The sequence below is a fragment of the Myotis daubentonii genome, chromosome 10, assembly GCF_963259705.1.
Source record: "Myotis daubentonii chromosome 10, mMyoDau2.1, whole genome shotgun sequence".
NCBI classification, from domain to species: Eukaryota; Metazoa; Chordata; class Mammalia; order Chiroptera; family Vespertilionidae; genus Myotis; species Myotis daubentonii.
In genome coordinates this window covers 84,932,490-84,950,445 of record NC_081849.1, presented here as the reverse complement: position 1 = coordinate 84,950,445, position 17,956 = coordinate 84,932,490, and the positions used below count along the sequence as shown (strand labels likewise).

Genomic DNA, 17,956 nt, shown 5'->3' with positions numbered 1-17,956 from the left:
CTGTTCAAGGCCACCTCGCCCCGCGCTTCCGCCGGGAAGGGGACTCAGAGGCGCACAGAGCCGTGCAGCAGGGCCACCTTCGCGGGCGCCCCCTCCCACCGCCCTTCACACCCTTGTGTGCGCACAGCCGGGTGGAAGGCAGGATCCTGACTCGCGCGAGCAGGTGGGAGGGAAGAGCGCCCAGAGGTATTCCATTGGTTGTCTGGGAAGAGGAGCCCCGTTTCCCGCCCCAGCGGGGATCCATTGTCCCTCCCCTCGGGGGGCATCAGAACTGGGGGTCGCAGCCCAGCCCGGGAGCCCAGTGGCCCTGTCCCGGGCGGCGGGGCTGGGCGGGCAGGAGCGCCCCGAACGCGGAGAGCGCTTCCCGGTGTCCGTGCCCCGCGAGACCCCTGCGCCTGGCGAGATGCGGGGCCTAGACCTGCGGCCCAGGGCGCGGGATCTGACGGCGCGTGTCTCCTCCTCCCACGGCCACGCCCGCGCCGGGCGCCCAAGGGTTAAGCGCGGGTCCAGCCGCGCCGCGGGCGATCCCGGCGTCAGTCCGAGGCGCCCAGCACCGGCCGCCGCCTGCCGCACGGGGCTGCGGGGCGATGCGGTGCTGGAACGAGGAAGCGCGGCGGCGGGGGGCGGGCCGGGTGGCGCTGCGCGCGGGGGCGGCGGAGGCGCGCGGGGCGAGGCGGGCGCGGAGGGCGAGCGGGCTGCAGCCGGCGGCGCCAGCAGGTACGGCCCGAGCCGCCCCGTCAGGGGCCCTGGGGGCCCGGCCAGCCCCGCGCCGCGACAAAGTTTGCGCGCGGGGCCCCGGAGTTGCGGTCGGGACGGTGCCGCGCGCGGGCCGCCCGGCGGCGGGGCGGAGGCGGGGCGCTGGGCTCCTGCCGCGCTCTGAGTCCCGCACCCCGCGCCGCGCCTGGACCCTGTCCCGCTCGCGTCCTGCGCGGCGAGCGGGGCGGGGGCCGGCCGGCTGCTGGCAGGCGGAGCCGGGACCCGCGCGCGCCGCCCCGAAGTTGGGGCGCGGGGCGGCGGCCGCAGGTGGCGAGGCGCGCAGGGCCAGGGGCGCGGCCCGTGGGCGGCGCTGTGCGCGCGGGGCAGCGGCCGGCAGGCAGCGCGCGCAGGTCGGAGCGGCGAGGGTGGGGAACGCGGAGAAATGGGGAACAATGCGAGCGAGCGAGTCCAGGAAGTCGTTGTGAAAGGCGGCCGGGAAGAGCGCCACCGACTTCGACGGGCGCTCTAACCAGCGCCTCGCGCCCGCCGGCGGCCACTGCGGCCACAGCCCTGGTCCCCGAGCGCGGCCGGCGGCACGCGCGGCGCCTGGAGCCCGGCGGGCTCTCGGTCCCGGCCCCGCGGGTGCTCTCCTGCCCCAGGACCAGCCTTGGCCCCCAACGTGAGCCGCACACATCCACGTGAGTGCTTTCGGTGGGATCTCAAAACCGGGGAGTCGGCGGGGGAGAGAGGGGAAAAGAGGAGGGAAGGGAAGGGCAGCAAGACGGCCCCCTGGTCCGCTCGGCGCCTCCGCTCTCGGGTGGGGAGCGCGCAGGTGCAGGGCCTGGCGGGGGACTGCGCTCCGCGCCGGCACCAGGAGGACCGGCTCCTGGTCGCATCTGAACTGATCAGAGCTGACGCTGAGGTCCGGGTCGGCTCTAGGAGGTGTTGCTGTTTTTCTTTCTTATTTTTGGTTGAGAGCTTTTGCTAACACATGAGACCGCGTCCGCGCCTGCATTCTGCCGCGGAGAGTCCGCCCATTGGAAAAGTTGGCCGTACTTTTGCCAGCTGCGATTTGGGCTCCGGGGTTCGGAAGCCAACGCCTGGGTGACCAGGCATCGGGTTACTGGCCACGAAATTTGAAATGTGCTTTCAGGATGCACTGGGGACCCTGGGTGCTTCCTCAGGGCTCTCAGGAAGGTGTGAGGGTTTTTTGTTTTTCTGCTCTGGAGGCGGAGGGTGGCATCTGGGGATCTCCTAGGGTCCGGTCAGGCCCGGCGTTCAAAGGCAGGGGCGGCCTCCCTCGGGGTGCACGCTCAGGACCCCCCCCCTTGCACCCCATGGGGTGTTTCAGCTCCCGGTGCCTGGCTTTGAACTTGAGAGTCAAACTGCTGCTGAAGAAACCTCTCCTCACTGAGATCAACTTCTGTGCGAAGAGGAGGAGAGGGTGGACGTTGAAAATATTTAATGTTTAGGGTCTGTCAGCGCGGGTGGAAATTCAGATGGTGGCGAGGGCTGTCGCTTTGGCTAATGAGTTGAGAGGAGACAGGACCTGCAGGGAATGGTTGGAGCCTCTTGATTTTATTTCTTTGTTTCAAGATGTTCGTTGGAGGAGGGTCGGAGGGCCGCCTTTTACATGGGATCTGGGAAGTAACCCTGTAAACGTTATTTATATCCAACGTGTCCGGATTGTTTCCGCCACCAAGCCGATGATTGCGTGTGTGGCTTCAAACTTAAACAGTGGCGATTTAAACACCACAGGCTGTGCGGACCATGTTGAAAAAATAATGTGTGCACCCAGGTAGAAAGAATGATGTCACATGGTAAAGTCCTGTGCTGTCCTGGTCTGATAGAACATATCTGATTTCAAAATTTCCCACAAACGTCCACGATGATCCCTTATTTGACATGAAAAGCAAGCAAACATGTGCTTCCTGGTCTAAAAGGCCACCAGAGCCGGCGCCTGAGACATTTCACTGCCGGGACCGGTCCTGTTTTCTTCCCTTTTTGTTTCATGGGACGGGCCGCCATGCTGCTGGTGTAGTTCCTCGGTGTCTGAGCTACGGTGCTCCCCGCCGAAAGCTGCCCCCCGCCCCCATATTCCCGAGCCCCGTGCAGTCAGAGCCCCTGCTCGGCTGAGCCCATCGGCCTGGGAATAAGAGTGTGGCCATGTCGGCCGGGGAGAAGTTGGCCCCCGGTCTCCTGGGGAAGGTACACTGTGGCTGTCCCTGCAGCCACTTCCTTTGTTGGGAAATGACGGTCAGGGCGAGCTTCCAGGCCCGAGGCGGGAGCCGGCGGGTGGGGTGCTGGGCCCCCGCGCCCCCCTCGCTGGGCTGGAGGACGGGCTCTCTGGATTGGGGACTCTGTCCCACGTGGCTTGCCGCTGTCGGTTTCACATTTGGCGGGTGTAGTCACAGCTTGGCCATGTAATGGCAGGTTTTGAAATGTGAGAAAGCACCGTGTACACCCTGCCCGCAGCCGGCCATGGCACCCCGCCCCGCCCCACCCCACGGACACAGACTGTCTACTTCACAGCTCTGTGGGCATGAGTGGATCGGACGTGGACACACACACACACACACACACACGCATGCGCGCAGCACGCACGCGCATGCAGAGGGCGGCCTGGGGCAGGTGGGGGGCGGTTAGCATCGCGTGAACTGAGCTGGTGATGCAGCCCTCCGCTTTGGGTTCCGTTTGCTGTTGGCCTTGGACTAACGCAGGCTGGGTTTTCGCACGGATGATGGTCCGCGTAGGCACCAGTGCGTGGGGCCACCATCACTGCGCGCTCTGGGGTGAGCGTGGCCGGACCCGCCTCGGACGCGCCGTGGGCGGCGCTTTGGGTTCCTCCTCCTCGTCTGTGTGCCACGACACAAGCCTGGCTGTGCAGCCAGGTCCGCAGGCCGGTGCCCGCGCCTCCAGCTCATGGAGGGCCGCCCTCTCACGGCCTTGCTGCCTCTCAGACTGACAGGCCCTGGGTGGGTCTGTTTCCTGCGACCTGGTGCTGCCCCCGTCCCCGCCCATCCCTCCACCCCCACCCCCCGCCCTGAGCCCTGCTCCCTGCCACTGTCCCTGCGTTTGCATTGGCACAGCCCAGACGTGCGTGATGTCCCAGAGACAAGTGACCCACCCGCACTAGCCCAGACCCGCTGGGCCATGACCCCTCGAGCCGGAAGGTCCTGCTCGCACCGCGGCACCTGTGCGCTGGGCTGTGAGCTCAATCAGGCCGCCCGGGAGTAGCGTTACGCACACCGCGCAGCCTCGGCCGAGGAGGGCGCTAGGACTGGCGCTTGCAGGGACTCGGCATCCCCCCCCAGACCGGTGGTACCTGCTGTGGGCTCCCCACGCCCCCTCTTCTCCGAGGACACCCCTGTTCCTGCTGCCGTGTGCGGGAGACTCCCGCCCCAGCCCTCCTCCTGTAACTCGGCTCGGCCTTCGGTTTCCCGCGCTGTGTCTTCAGGAGCTGAGGTGGCGCGGTTTTAAGTGTTTGGTGACATTCAGACAAATATTTGTCAGAGCTTGTGACACATTAGGAGTGAGGACAAGGGGGCTGGGTAGACGTTGCCAAGTGGAGAGGAGGCCTGGCCCGCCCTGCGGTGGTCTGTGTCCCTGTCCCTTCCCTATTCCTGTCCCTGTCCCTTCCCTGTCCCTGTCCCTGTCCCTTCCCTATTCCTGTCCCTGTCCCTTCCCTGTCCCTGTCCCTGTCCCTTCCCTATCCCTTCCCTATCCCTGTCCCTGTCCCTGTCCCTATCCCTTTCCCTTCCCTGTCCCTGTCCCTTCCCTATCCCTGTCCCTGTCCCTTCCCTATCCCTGTCCCTGTCCCTATCCCTTTCCCTTCCCTGTCCCGTCCCTGTCCCTGTCCCTTCCCTATCCCTGTCCCTGTCCCTATCCCTGTCCCTACCCCGTCCCTGTCCCTTCCCTGTCCCTATCCTTGTCCCTTTCCTGTCCCTGTCCCTTCCCTATCCCTGTCCCTTCCCTATCCCTGTCCCTGTCCCTATTCCTGTCCCTTCCCTATCCCTTCTCTATCCCTGTCCCTGTCCCTATCCCTTCCCTATCCCTGTCCCTATCCCTGTCCCTTCCCTGTCCCTGTCCCTTCCCTGTCCCTGTCCCTTCCCTATCCCTATCCCTTCCCTATCCCTTCTCTATCCCTGTCCCTGTCCCTTCCCTATCCCTTCCCTATCCCTGTCCCTGTCCCTATCCCTGTCCCTTCCCTATCCCTGTCCCTGTCCCTTCCCTGTCCCTATCCCTGTCCCTTCCCTATCCCTGTCCCTTCCCTATCCCTTCTCTATCCCTGTCCCTTCCCTGTCCCTATCCCTGTCCCTTCCCTATCCCTTCTCTATCCCTGTCCCTTCCCTATCCCTTCTCTATCCCTGTCCCTATCCCTTCCCTATCCCTGTCCCTATCCCTGTCCCTTCCCTGTCCCTTCCCTATCCCTTCTCTATCCCTGTCCCTGTCCCTTCCCTATCCCTGTCCCTTCCCTATCCCTGTCCCTGTCCCTTCCCTGTCCCTATCCCTGTCCCTTCCCTATCCCTGTCCCTTCCCTATCCCTTCTCTATCCCTGTCCCTGTCCCTTCCCTATCCCTTCTCTATCCCTGTCCCTGTCCCTATCCCGTCCCTATCCCTGTCCCTTCCCTGTCCCTATCCCTGTCCCTTCCCTATCCCTGTCCCTTCCCTATCCCTTCTCTATCCCTGTCCCTGTCCCTATCCCTGTCCCTGTCCCTATCCCTGTCCCTTCCCTATCCCTTCTCTATCCCTGTCCCTGTCCCTATCCCTGTCCCTGTCCCTATCCCTGTCCCTGTCCCTTCCCTATCCCTTCCCTATCCCTGTCCCTGTCCCTATCCCTATCCCTGTCCCTTCCCTATCCCTTCTCTATCCCTGTCCCTGTCCCTATCCCTATCCCTTCTCTATCCCTGTCCCTGTCCCTATCCCTGTCCCTGTCCCTATCCCTGTCCCTTCCCTATCCCTGTCCCTGTCCCTTGCCTATCCCTTCTCTATCCCTGTCCCTGTCCCTTCCCTATCCCTTCTCTATCCCTGTCCCTGTCCCTTCCCTATCCCTGTCCCTGTCCCTATCCCTGTCCCTGTCCCTGTCCCTTCCCTATTCCTATCCCTGTCCCTGTCCCTTCCTTATCCCTGCCCCTTCCCTGTCCCTGTCCCTGTGCCTGTCCCTGTCCCTTCCCTGCTGAGGGCTTGAAGGGAAGCCCTGAGGCCCGTCCAGGGCGGCTGCCTAATGGGTCGTTGCCTCCTTGTCCTTCTCACATTTTCCCATGACAAATGGGTGAGGCCAGGGGTGCCCCACACGGTGGGAAAGTGCCCCCTCGGGCGGAGACCTGGGGTGGCAGGTGCGGGGCCACTCCGGTCCCGCTCGCTGGGGGCCTGGCAGCTTCCCCTCTCCCGGGCCTGCCTGTGGGGAGCACTGTGCTGGCAGGGCCCGCCCCCCACCTGCGACTGATCGCAGCCCTGATCTCTGCTGGGGAGCAGGAAGCCGCTCCTTCCCTCTTCCCTCCTTTTTTGCATATTGGCCTGTGGGTCCTCCTTCCTCTCTGCCCCCCCCCCCACCCCCGGGAGGGAGCGTGAGGGCGGCAGACAGGAGCCAGGAGCAGCCACCGCGGGCACAGGGCCTCCCGGAGCCCAGTGCAGGAGACCCCGCGTCCTGAGGACCCCCCATCCACGCCGGGACTCCTGTGGGCGGCGTGGGCTCAGCGGTGAGTGCCCCCTCGCCCCCCCGTGTTGTCTGCTGGGCTCCCCTGGATGGAGTCCCAGTGTCTCCTGCCCCAGCGCCCGAGGCCCCTCCCAGCCGCTGTCGGGGTGACAGAAAGGGTCCTTCAGACCCGCGGCTCTCTGCGCGTTGGGGTCCCGGGGGCCACCTCCTGGCGGGGAGCCGTGGCCTAGAGGCAGGGGAGGGCCGCCCGTGGGAGAGCAACCCCCACTTTCTCACCAGGCCCGTCCGGTCCTCCCTGCACCCCGTGGCCGCCCACGGAAACGGGCCCCTTCCTGCCACGCGGCGCCCGGGTTTGCTCTGCTGACGGGCAGACGCGGTGCGGAGCCCGGGGTGTGGGGCCCTCACTTCTCCCCCCACCTGCTGGCGTTCACGTGAGGGATGTTGCCGGGACCATTGGACCGACTGAGACGGCGTAGCGCGGTCTGAAGGGCCGTAGACGCACCGAAATGGGTGTTTGCGCCCGTCTCTCAGATCCGGCCTCGGCCCGCGCGCAGGGCGTGTTCTGTTCGTTGGAAACCGTTTACACGTGGACGATCCGGGCGGACACAGTCCCCGGGGACAGCCAGGCGTTCCCTGGACGTGGCCTCGCCAACTGGGGCACATCTTTGTGGTGAAATCTGGCCGCCGTGGGGCACACCGGGCAGCGGGCCCTGCCTGTGGCCAGCGGGGAGGGTCATTTCCAGGCCTCGGAGGAATGAGAGGGAGGCATGGAGCTCCGGCCCCCGGGGTACTGAGGGTCCTCCCAGCCGCTCAGGGAGCCCCCGGCGGCCAGCAGCTCTCCCGGGACCCGGAGGGCCCTGCTCCCGGGCTGAGTGCTGCGGGCAGCAACTTCGAGGGTCTCCGCTGATGCCCAGCGTCTCCCAGCCTGTAGGTCAACGGTTCTCAACCCGTGGGTCGCGACCCCTTTGGTGGTTGAACAACCCTTTCACAGGGGTCGCCTAAGACCATCCTGCATATCAGATATTTACATGACGATTCCTAACAGTAGCAACATTACAGTGATGAAGTAGCAACGAAAATAATGTTATGGTTGGGTCACAACCTGAGGAACTGTATTAAAGGGCCAGAGGTTGAGAACCGCTGCTTTAGGTGCCGTCCGCCCTCGCCTGCGGCTGCGGGAGCTGCCGGACCCAGGCTTTGTGGTTTTCCTGTTTCTGCCTGGGATGTATGTTTCCCCGAATTTAAAGAATTTTCAGATTAATTTAGAGCAGACAAGGCTTTGGTTAAAAAAAAAAGTGATTTGCTAAAAAGGAAAACTTAAAACAGTGAAGATGAATTATTGAAGCGCCTGGGAGGGCAGGCGGGGAAGGGGCGGGGGAGCTGGAGCTGCCCCGCCCTTGAGGGCTTCGGGGGAGGATTATAAATAAGGCGCTGGGCGGGAGCCGGAGGAGGAAGTTGTAGCTCCTCTGAGGTCCTGCAGGTGCCCCTCCCCCGTGTGCGTGGGGCCTGCGGCTCGAGGTGGTGGCGGGAGCCCCGGGACTGCACCCGCTGGGCCCGTTCCCTGGGGTTGGGCGGCCATCTCGGTGCGTTGAGGTCCAGCTGGTGCTGCGCTCTCCCCACGGGATGAAGTGGAACTGGGAACGGGTCCTGCTCATGGATCCGACGACAGAGCCCATCAGAGCGCCCGGGGCCGCTCTGCCCTGTTGTTCTGAGGCTCCTCGCCCAGCGGTCCTCGCTGCCCAGCCGCGGTCCGTGTGGCACTGGTCACTGTATCGCTGGAGGGTCAGAGCCCAGTGCTCTGTAGCTAAGCCGATGGCGTTGGGGTGGACGAGGTGCGTGCGGAGGCGCTAGGGCTCCTGAAGCCGGAGCTAGCCGGGTGGGAACTAAGTTTGGGGTCTCCGTTCTGTCCAAAGGCGAGCAGGGTCTTTATGACGAGGCGCCTGCTCACTTGCTGAGAGCTGATCGCTGTGCGATGGCGGCAGAGAGCGGCCCAGGTGCCCCAGCAGCCGGGCTCCGCGGCCTGAACAGGTTGGAGGGCGTCCGAGGCTCAGGAAGGCCGCCCCTCCCCTCGGGGCTCCCAGCAAACACCCCGCATTCGAGGGGCTGGGCAGCCTTTGCACTGCGAGGAGCAGGACTGAGCAGGCGCCGGCTCACAGCGCACCGGATGCGTCGTCCCCAGAGCCCATTTCTCTGTGAGGCTGAGATGTAGGAAGTAGAGTGTCCCCAGCGTGAGAGACGCTGACGGCTCCTCCTCCCACGTCCTCAGTGGGCCGGTCGCGGAGGTCGGGGCGAGCGCAGCACGCACCTGCCGGGGTGGGGGTGGGGGAGGGATGGGGGACGGACAGCTGGATGTGCCTCGAGGATTTGCATAATTTCACTCCCTTGGGTCTAAGCAGAGCAGGGCCCTCAGCACAGGGGCCTCTGCGAGGCGTCTGCGGCCAGAGGCCGGGAGCCGCGGGGCGGTGCACGCGGGGCTGTGGGGACAGCGGCTCCTCCAGGTGCTCCGGGCTGGGCTGCCTGTCCGTCCGAGGCAGCGCTGGTGGGAGGTCACCTCGGGCCCAGGGCGCCGGGGCTCGGCTCTGCGCAGCGGCCTCCTGGGCTCGCGCCTCCTATACATGGGGCCGCAGTGACCTGCTCCGAAAATGGGAGAAACGCGGAAACAGCAGGAGCCGCGCTGGTCCCTGGTCCGCGCCGCCTGATAACCACAGGCCGGGCGGGCGACGCTGTTACCTGTGGGTGTCATGGTGTCGCTGTCCTGCCATGCACTGAGGCGCCGGAAACCGGGGAGGTGGGAGAAGTGGGTCTGAGCCTAGATTTTCACTGAAGGGACGAGGTGCACACAGCCGCTGATGTTTGAGGGGGCTGCTTAGGGAGTGGCCCGGCGAGGGCGAGGGTCACACTCGGGGACAGCGGCCCACGTGTGTGAATTGTGAGGCTGGGTGCTGCGTGGACAGGTGTTAGGGGGAGTAGTGTGAGAGCCGGGGCGCGGAAGGCCCCCACAGGCAGCCTGCCCCTCGGGGGGGAGGGGCACAGGACGGGGCAGACACGGGAAGGACATGGGAGAAACATAGGACATGGGATGGGCAGGCACGGGAGGGACACGGGACATGGGATGGGCAGACACGGGAGGGACATGGGGTTTGCGATGCCGGACTGTGCTGGCCCTTGGCTCCCAGCTCCGCGCCTGTCCCGGCTGCAGTCAGCGTGTCTCCAGCCCCTTCCCCCTCCCGCCTTAGGATCAAATGAGCCCAGAATTGCCCGTCGAAGCTCATCTGCCCTCAGACAGCAGGTTCACAGAAAACCCGCTGGAGGCGTTTTCTGTGGCTCAGTTCGAGGGGGGTGGGGGGTGGGGGGCACGAGCTGGATCCTGCCGCCCCGTGTGACTGGCGCCAGCCGCCCCCGTGGGACAGTCGTGAGCGTGTGTGGGTTGGCAGCTTATTTTTGAAAAATGAAAAAGATCCAAAATGAGACGAGGGCACGGAAGTCTGTGCCCCCGACGGCTCTGTCAGGCCGTGGGGAACCCCGGGAGGTCCCCGGGACGCGCCCCGAAGGCCACGCACACAGGGCTGGCTGCCTCTTTGAGGAGACGGCGTCCCTCAAGGTGACAGGACAGACCCGGGCGAGTCGTCTCCTCGTTGGCCAACGAAAGGGCAGAGAGCACTGTGACCTCAGGCGCCTGACACAGCCCTGGCCCGGCCCCCGGGCCGCCCCACCCGCCCCTGGAGGCCAGCGTCACTGTGGGCCAGGAAGGCGCCCGACTCACTGAGAGCAGTGTGGCTGGTGGCGGGAGGGTCGGTGCTGCCGGGGGACCCATGACCAGGATGGAAATGGGTGTGGGGGGGGAGGGGGGATGGCAGAGTCGTCCAAAGAGCGTGCGTGTTTCCTGCTGAAATCGGGGTGACGGTGCTGGGCTTCGAGGTCCCGGCCGGCAGGAACCGTAGACTGAGAAGGTGTCACCATCACACGGTCATGGGTTTGAATCTCAGCTCTGTGTTCTCCGAGGCGTGTGCCCGCGCTGGCCCGTTCTCTCTCAGCCTCGGGTTCTCATCTGTGAAATGGGAATAATGATACGGACTGCGCACGAGAGCCACACTGCCTGAGGGTAAACACCCACTTAGCACGTGGCACCCGTCCCGGCCCACGCTGGAGACCAGGCCTGACCCTCAGACACCCGGAGGCGGTTTCACTGGAGCCACGGAACCCCAGCACCTTTTCCGTCTCCACGTGTGTCTGGCATGTGTGATGTCCCCAAGAAACGCTGTGAAATGTTACTGGGCAGACAGTTACCTAGACAGTATGTGTGGGGGGAAGTATTCGCATGCATGTGCGTGTGTGTATATGTATGTGTATATGCATGTAAATGTCTACATATGCATGTGTAAATATGTGTGTATATGCATGTGTGTATGTATATGTGTAATTATGCATATTTGTGCATATGTATGTGTGTATATTATGTCATTTTTGTCTTTTTTGCTGAGGAATAACTGACACAGCATTCCATTAGTTCCAGGTGTGCGCTGGAATGGCCTGGTAGCTATGTTTTTATTCGGTGCAAAATGACCGCACGATTGACTGACATCTGTCCCCACACAAAGCTACAGAGACCGTGTGTCCTGGGAGGCGCTGCGGCGGCCGCCGTGCCCGGGCGGCTGTGGACTGTCGTCCCGCCGGCCCTGCGTTTGCTTTGGGGGAAGAGGCGGGGGCTGCTGGAGGCTCCTGGAGCCGAGCTTTCCCGGGGCTGAGCTGCGAGCTCTGTGACCTGTGAGCGGCCCCGGGGGCCATGGGCACGTGGGTTGGCGGCTTGGAAAGGCACGCGCCGGGGGCTTCGTGGGCCTCCCGTGCTTTTGAGTCCGCTAAGCCGGACTCCTCACTTCAGGACCACGGAGGAGCCGGGATTTCAGGCAAACGCTGGGGCGGGTGCTCATCCTGGAGACAGGAGGGGGCGGGGCATGGGAGGGTCTGAGGCTAAGGCCCCTGCAGACTGGCCCACTCCCCACTGCCCTGCCCAGGGCTCCCCGTGCGCCACCCAGGGACAGCCAGCTCCCGCCCCTCCCCTCATGGGTGTGGGAGGAGGAAAGGCAGGCAATGTCAGGAGGGTGTTTCCAAAGCCTCATTGTGAGAGAGAGAGAGAGAGAGACACAAAGGGGGAGAGACACCAAGACGGAGGAGGGAGAGACAGAGAGACACAGAGAGGGAGGGAGCAGGGAGAGACAGGCTGCCCTCGGGTGGGGGAGGTGCATAGTGAGGGCGAGTGGGCTCCTGGGGGACGCCATCACAGCGCCATCCCGTCTTCACTCACCTCTGCCTCCGTTTCCCGTTTCCGTGTGCGGGACAGAGTGCGGCTCCAGACTGTGCCCTCGGGCTGCAGGCTCACTCGGGGCTCCTGCAGGCGCTTGTTCCCGCTGCGTCGGAGGCGGCTCGGCCTCAGGCCCGAGGTCTGTGGTCTGGGCTTCCAGGGAGGACAGCACAGATGCTCCTGGGCCCGGGGCCCTCCCCACCCTCCCCTCTGGCCAGGGGGCAGACGTGTTGTGAGTGCGCTTCTGTGGCCCAGTCCCTCCCTGAGGGTAGCCCCTCCCAGCGGGGCAGGCGCTGAGCCTGTCCTCTCCCTGACACGGCTGCTTCCGGGGGGCAGGAGGGGGGCCGTGAGTGGGGAAGTGACAGGCATTGCCTGGCCCTGATACATGAGAAAAAGTTGTGAGAAATTTGTGAGAAATGGGTCACTCAGGAGGGAGAAGCCCAGGCCAGGCCAGTGCTGCAACAGGGTGTGTCCAGGATCTGCTGCCTGGAGACCTGCCCCCACCGGCCACCCACTGGGGATGGAGCCGAAACCAGGCCTGTGCCCTGACCAGGAATCGAGCCCTGACCTCCTGGATCATCGGTCGACCCTCAACCACTCCAGCCGGGCCTGGGGGACGTCGGACACCTGCTCGGGTGACCCTGGGCCTGGCACCCTGCTGGCCTCTGGAGCTGGGCATCTGCCTGTGGCCGCTCTGTCTCCTGGGTCCAGGGGCCTTTTCCCTCTGTGGCCACCAGCCGAGCCCCGGGCCACACGCAGCCTTGGACACTCGTGTCGCCCCTGTGACTCCGCCGGGGGCCTTCACACATAGGGGAGCCCCCTCCCCATCCAGAGAAACCACGGCCACTCCTGTCTTCATGACCAGGACGGACATCTCCGGACTGGAGATCTGTGTTCCACATGCCCCATAAACACATGCCTGGCCTCTGCCTGCAGGGCGGTCACCCTCGCTGCAGAGGGCGGGGTCCCCTGAGCCCCCGCCCCCTTGTCCAGGTCCCTGCTGAAAACAGGCCACACAGCTCAGACCCACACATCGGACTAGAGGGACAGAGGAGGCCCCAGAAAACAGTGACCTGATGGAGGTTCAGGAACAGACCCGGCCAGCCAGCAGGGCTCATGGGTGAGCGTCAACCTATGAGCCAGAGGTCACGGTTCGATTCCCGGTCAGGGCACAGGCCCGGGTTGTGAGCTCCATCCCCAGTGTGGGACGTGCAGGAGGCAACCGATCCCTGATTCTCTATCATCACTGATGTTTCTATCTCTCCCTCTCCCTCTCCCTCTCCCTCTCCCTCTCCCTCTCCCTCTCCCTCTCCCTCTCCCTCTCCCTCTCCCTCTCCCTCTCCCTCTCCCTCTCCCTCTCCCTCTCCCTCTCCCTCTCCCTCTCCCTCTCCCTCTCCCTCTCCCTCTCCCTCTCCCTCTCCCTCTCCCTCTCCCTCTCCCTCTCCCTCTCCCTCTCCCTCTCCCTCTCCCTCTCCCTCTCCCTCTCCCTCTCCCTCTCCCTCTCCCTCTCCCTCTCCCTCTCCCTCTCCCTTCCTCTCTGACATCAATAAAAATAAATAAAATAAAACAGACCCAGGTTGCTGGGCGGAGAGAGGCCTCTTCTGAAGGTGCCCAGCCGAGCAACGGGGAGCAGACCATGGAGGCCCCTTGGGGGTGGTCATCCGCGAGGGCCCCCGAGCCCTCCAGGTGCCGGCCGGGGCCCGGGTGCGAGCACAGCACAGCCCGCCCCCTGCCCACGTCGGGGTGGCTGCCCGGGCGGCCGTGGGCCATTTGCCGTCGCCACCCACGGGCAGCCCGTCCCGGCTGCTTTCTCTTTTTAAACCATCTGGGGAGCCGGCGTCTGTCAGCAGAACAGGAAGCCGGGCCTCTCCGGCTTGTCTTGCTGCCCCAGCGGCTAGAGCGCGGCGAAGGCAGGGCCCGGAGCAGCGGGACAGAGATGAAGCGCCCGCGTGGCCCATCTGCCAGGCGGGAGGTGCATTCATTATTGATGGACGGGGCGTGCGCGGCTCCGCTACGCAGCCCGCCTGGGTAAATGAGACATTCTTCAGCAAATTGCTTCGTTTTTCTGATTGCTGATTGTGCGCGTGTCACCAGGCTGACTCAAGGTTCATCGATGCATGCTCAGTAAATTAGAAAGAACATAGCTGTGGATCAGCCGGGAGAATGAATGCGGGCCCCACAATGACCCGGGGCCATTTAATTTTCTGCTTAATTTTGTTGCAGTCAGTTTGCATTTTGGGTTATTATGCAGCAGGAAATTAACAATAAATAACAAATTTGGTCCTCCTGCGCCGGTAATGATATTTTTATAAATCTTTGTAATGCCGCCTTTTCAGGGTCCCGGTCTGTGCCCGTCCGAGGCGCCCGGCGAGTGTGCGGGAGGAAGGCGCTTTATTCGCGCGGATCCGCCGCGTCCACGGCGGCTCTTGGGCGTGCGCTCACATCTGGCCGGCCCTGCGTGACACTAACCCCTTCCTCTCTTCTCAGGGAGCCCGAGGACCATGGACGGCGACGAGGGCCAAGACCTGTCCCAAGTTTCAGGTGAGGCCCTCGGAGACCCTGTGGGGTTCCGGTTATGTTCCCGGGGCGGGCAGCGGGCGGCAGGGGCGGGGGCATGCGGGGCTGCTGGGCAGAAGGGAACACCGTGATGGAGGTGGCGTCAGTGTTTAATGTCAACCCTTAGAGGCCGTCCCGGCCGGAGACGCTGGGCCGAGAATCTCCAAGTTACGACGAGCTCTGCTCTGAAGCCTGAGGGCAGCTGGGAAGGACTTGGGGGGTCGGGGGGGTGACTGGTTGATCTTCTCTGGACCCGAACACCCGCCAAGGCCCTTGTTTAAAAGTGAGAAAAAGGGACGGACAGGAGTGGGGCGGGGGAGAGAGAGAGGAGAAGGAAGAAGAGGAGAAAGTAGCTTGGAGAAGTTTGGGGGCACAATTTGGAATCTCTGCTAAGCCTGGAAGCAGCATTGCTTGCCTTCCCCACATGTTTATTTTTTTTTCTTTTGTTAATTCACCTGAGGATATCTTTCCATTGATTCTTAGAGAAAGTGGAAGGACAGAGAGAGGGAGAGGGAGAGAAACATCAATGTGAGAGACACATTAATTGGCTGCCTTCCGCAGGCCCGACCAGGGTTGGGGATGGAGCCTGCAACCAACGTACGTGCCCTTGACGGGAATCGAACCCCAGACCCTTTAGTCCATGGGCCGATGCTCTACCCACTGAGCCACACCAGCTGGGGCCCCTCATGTGTATTTCAAGCCGTGTTGGACGCGGCCCTTCTCGTCACAGGGACAGGAAGTGGAGCAGTGAGCAGTCGGAGGAGGCCGAGGGTGGGTCACAGGCCGTCCCAGCGGTGGCACCGGCAGCCCCGCTCCCGGGTGTGGGTGAGGAGCGCCCTGTCGGTGCTGCGCGTGTGGGGGCAGCAAATGGGCCTCTGGGGGTTCCGCCTGTGATATCTACAGCCTCGGCTCGGGTCCGCCCAGGCCGCCGGCCTGCCCTCTGGTTCCCCAGGTGTCCCTGCATCTGCCTCGTGGTCTGATCTGTCCTTGATGGAGGCCAGGACCTGGGGGAGGCCCTGCCCGTGGCTGCTCTGAGCTGTGCCCACCTGGAGACGGACCCGCCGCGGGCACAGACGGCCCCTCCTCCGTGCGCTGCGCCTGGGGGGGCAGGTGTGGACTCGCTGTCAGGGTGCAGCGACCACGCCGAGAGCCAGCTTTTCATCGCCGGCTCTAGGCCCTGGGAGTGCCGCTGGGGGCGTGAGAATGGGCCGGCGAGTGTGGCCTCCTCTCCGTAACTCAGGGGTTTCCCCGGACACGCCGTCCAGGTGCACAGAGGGGAGCAGGCGGCGCTGGCACTGGTGCCAACGTTTGAGAACCATGGACGTCCGAGTCCTCTTCATGCAGCTCTGGGCAGTGAGGGGATCGGGATTCACCGTGGGGAGGCATCAGGGCCATGCGGACTGAGGGTGCGACCTGTGCCCTCATTCCTTCACATGAAGGAGACCCACTCACACTCACATTCACACACTCACACTCACACTCACACACTCACATTCACACTCTCACACTCGCATTCACACACTCACACACTCACATTCACACACACTCGCATTCACACACTCACATTCACAATCGCACACTCACACTCACACACTCACATTCACACTCTCACACTTGCATTCACACACTCACACTCACATTCACACACTCACATTCACACACTCACACACTCACATTCACACACTCACATTCACACACACTCACATTCACACTCGCACACTCGCATTCACACACTCACATTCACACACACACTCACATTCACACACACACTCACACACTCGCATTCACACACTCACACCCACTCGCATTCACACACACATTCACACACTCACACACACACACTCGCATTCACACACTCACACCCACTCGCATTCACACACACACTCACATTCACACACTCACACACACACTCACACACTCGCATTCACACACTCACACCCACTCGCATTCACACACACACTCACACTCACACTCGCATTCACACACACACATTCACACACTCGCATTTACACACACACACTGACATTCACACTCACACACTCACATTCACACACTCACATTCACACACACACATTCACACACACTCACACACACATTCACACTCTCACATTCACACACATTCACATTCACACACACTCGCATTCACACACACACATTCACACACACGTACACACACATTCACACACACACGTACACACACATTCACACACATGCTCACACTCTCACACACATTCACACACACGCTCACACATTCACACACGTACACACACATTCACACACATGTACACACACATTCACACACATGCTCACACTCTCACACACACATTCACACACACGCTCACAGAATCACACTCATAGTCACACATTCACACACATGCTCACACTCACACACACATTCACACACACATTCACACACGCTCACACACACACACTCACTCACACATACATACTCACACACATTCACACACTGACACACACACGCTCACACACACGCTCACAGAATCACACACATAGTCACACAAACACACCCCACACATGTACACACAGACTCACACAATTACACACTAACACACACTCACATTGTACGCTCACATGTACACACACACACACACACACACACACAGGCGCAGGGCACCGGGAGCATCTGTGCTGCCTCCTGGAACCCGGGGCAGTGGAAGGCTGTTGTGGAAGAGATGGAACGGCTCCTCACCGCCCCTCTCGGCGTCATGTGAACTGATTTCCCTGAAGCACATGCTTTGTTTTGTAAAAAGATCTATAACAACAAGAACCAAAACGATGTCCTGAAGACAGAGCTGGGCTCGGAGTCTCGCGTGGCCTGGCTCCGGGGGGTCTGGCTCTGCGGGGGTGAAGCTGCAGGAGGGCACCGTGAGCCCTTCCCCGGAAGGCGCCCCCCGCACCGCCCTGTGTGTGTCTGTGTCTGAGTGCACGTGGCTGTATGTGTCTGTGGGTGTATCTGTGGGTGTGCCTGTGTCTGTGTGTCTCTGTGTGTGTATATCTGTGTGCGTGTCTGTGTGTCTCTCTGTGTGTGTATGTGTGTGTGTGTGTGTGTGCGCACACATGTGGATGGGGGTGAGAATGTCAAAGCCACAGGAGGTTACACATTCCAAAGCAGAAGGAGGCTCCTGCATGGCCTCTGCCCCTCGGCCCTCACCTGGGGTGCACCAGGGACGATGCCCCTGAAGAGGAGACCCCGTGGCCATGGGTCCCCTGCCCGGGCCAGGGCTGAGGGCAGCCTGCGCGGCCTCGCACGTGCTCTGCGTGAGGAGTAGCCGCTCAGCTCTCTGGCCTCAGTGTGGCAGCCGGAGCAGAGCCCCTTTTCTTCTTCTCTGTGGCTGGCCCTCTGCCTGAGCTCAGCCTCCAGGGGACCTGCGCTCTGCTGTTGGCGGGAGGCCCTGGGGAGGGGGGGCCCTCAGACCGGCTGCTGAGGAGGCAGCTCCTTGGGAGGACGGAGTCTGGTCTGGAATCGAGTGTCTGTGCGGGGCCCCAGCGCTCGGGGCGGCGACTAGAGCATCTACAGGGCGCACTGTTCAAAAGATGTTTTTACTGGTTTCAGACAGGAAGGGAGAGGGGGAGGGGGAGGGGGAGGGGGAGGGAGGGAGAGGGGAGTGGGGGGAGGGAGAGGAACATCCGTGATGAGAGGGAATCACAGACTGGCTGCCTCCTGGATGCCCACACTGGGGACGGAGCCCGCACCCCGGCCTGTGCGCTGAGGGGAATAGACCCCTGAC

At 62.9% G+C, this 17,956-nt stretch overlaps 1 protein-coding gene across 12 annotated transcripts in view; it reads left to right on the top strand.

Moving 5' to 3' along the window:
* The first annotated feature begins 659 nt into the window (after positions 1-659).
* IKZF1 (IKAROS family zinc finger 1) overlaps positions 660-17,956 on the top strand; it is a 76,315-nt gene continuing 59,018 nt past the window's right edge. For 4 of the 12 annotated variants that reach the window (XM_059655943.1, XM_059655942.1, XM_059655938.1 and 1 more), the window contains exons 1-2: positions 1,067-1,398; positions 14,143-14,192. In XM_059655943.1, coding sequence (XP_059511926.1) covers positions 14,153-14,192 — 40 coding nt within the window. In that variant the 5' untranslated portion in view covers positions 1,067-1,398; positions 14,143-14,152. Of the gene's footprint in view, positions 718-1,063; positions 1,399-14,138; positions 14,193-17,956 lie in introns of those variants that run through there. The other 8 variants (XM_059655933.1, XM_059655944.1, XM_059655939.1 and 5 more) reach the window with 8 other exon arrangements.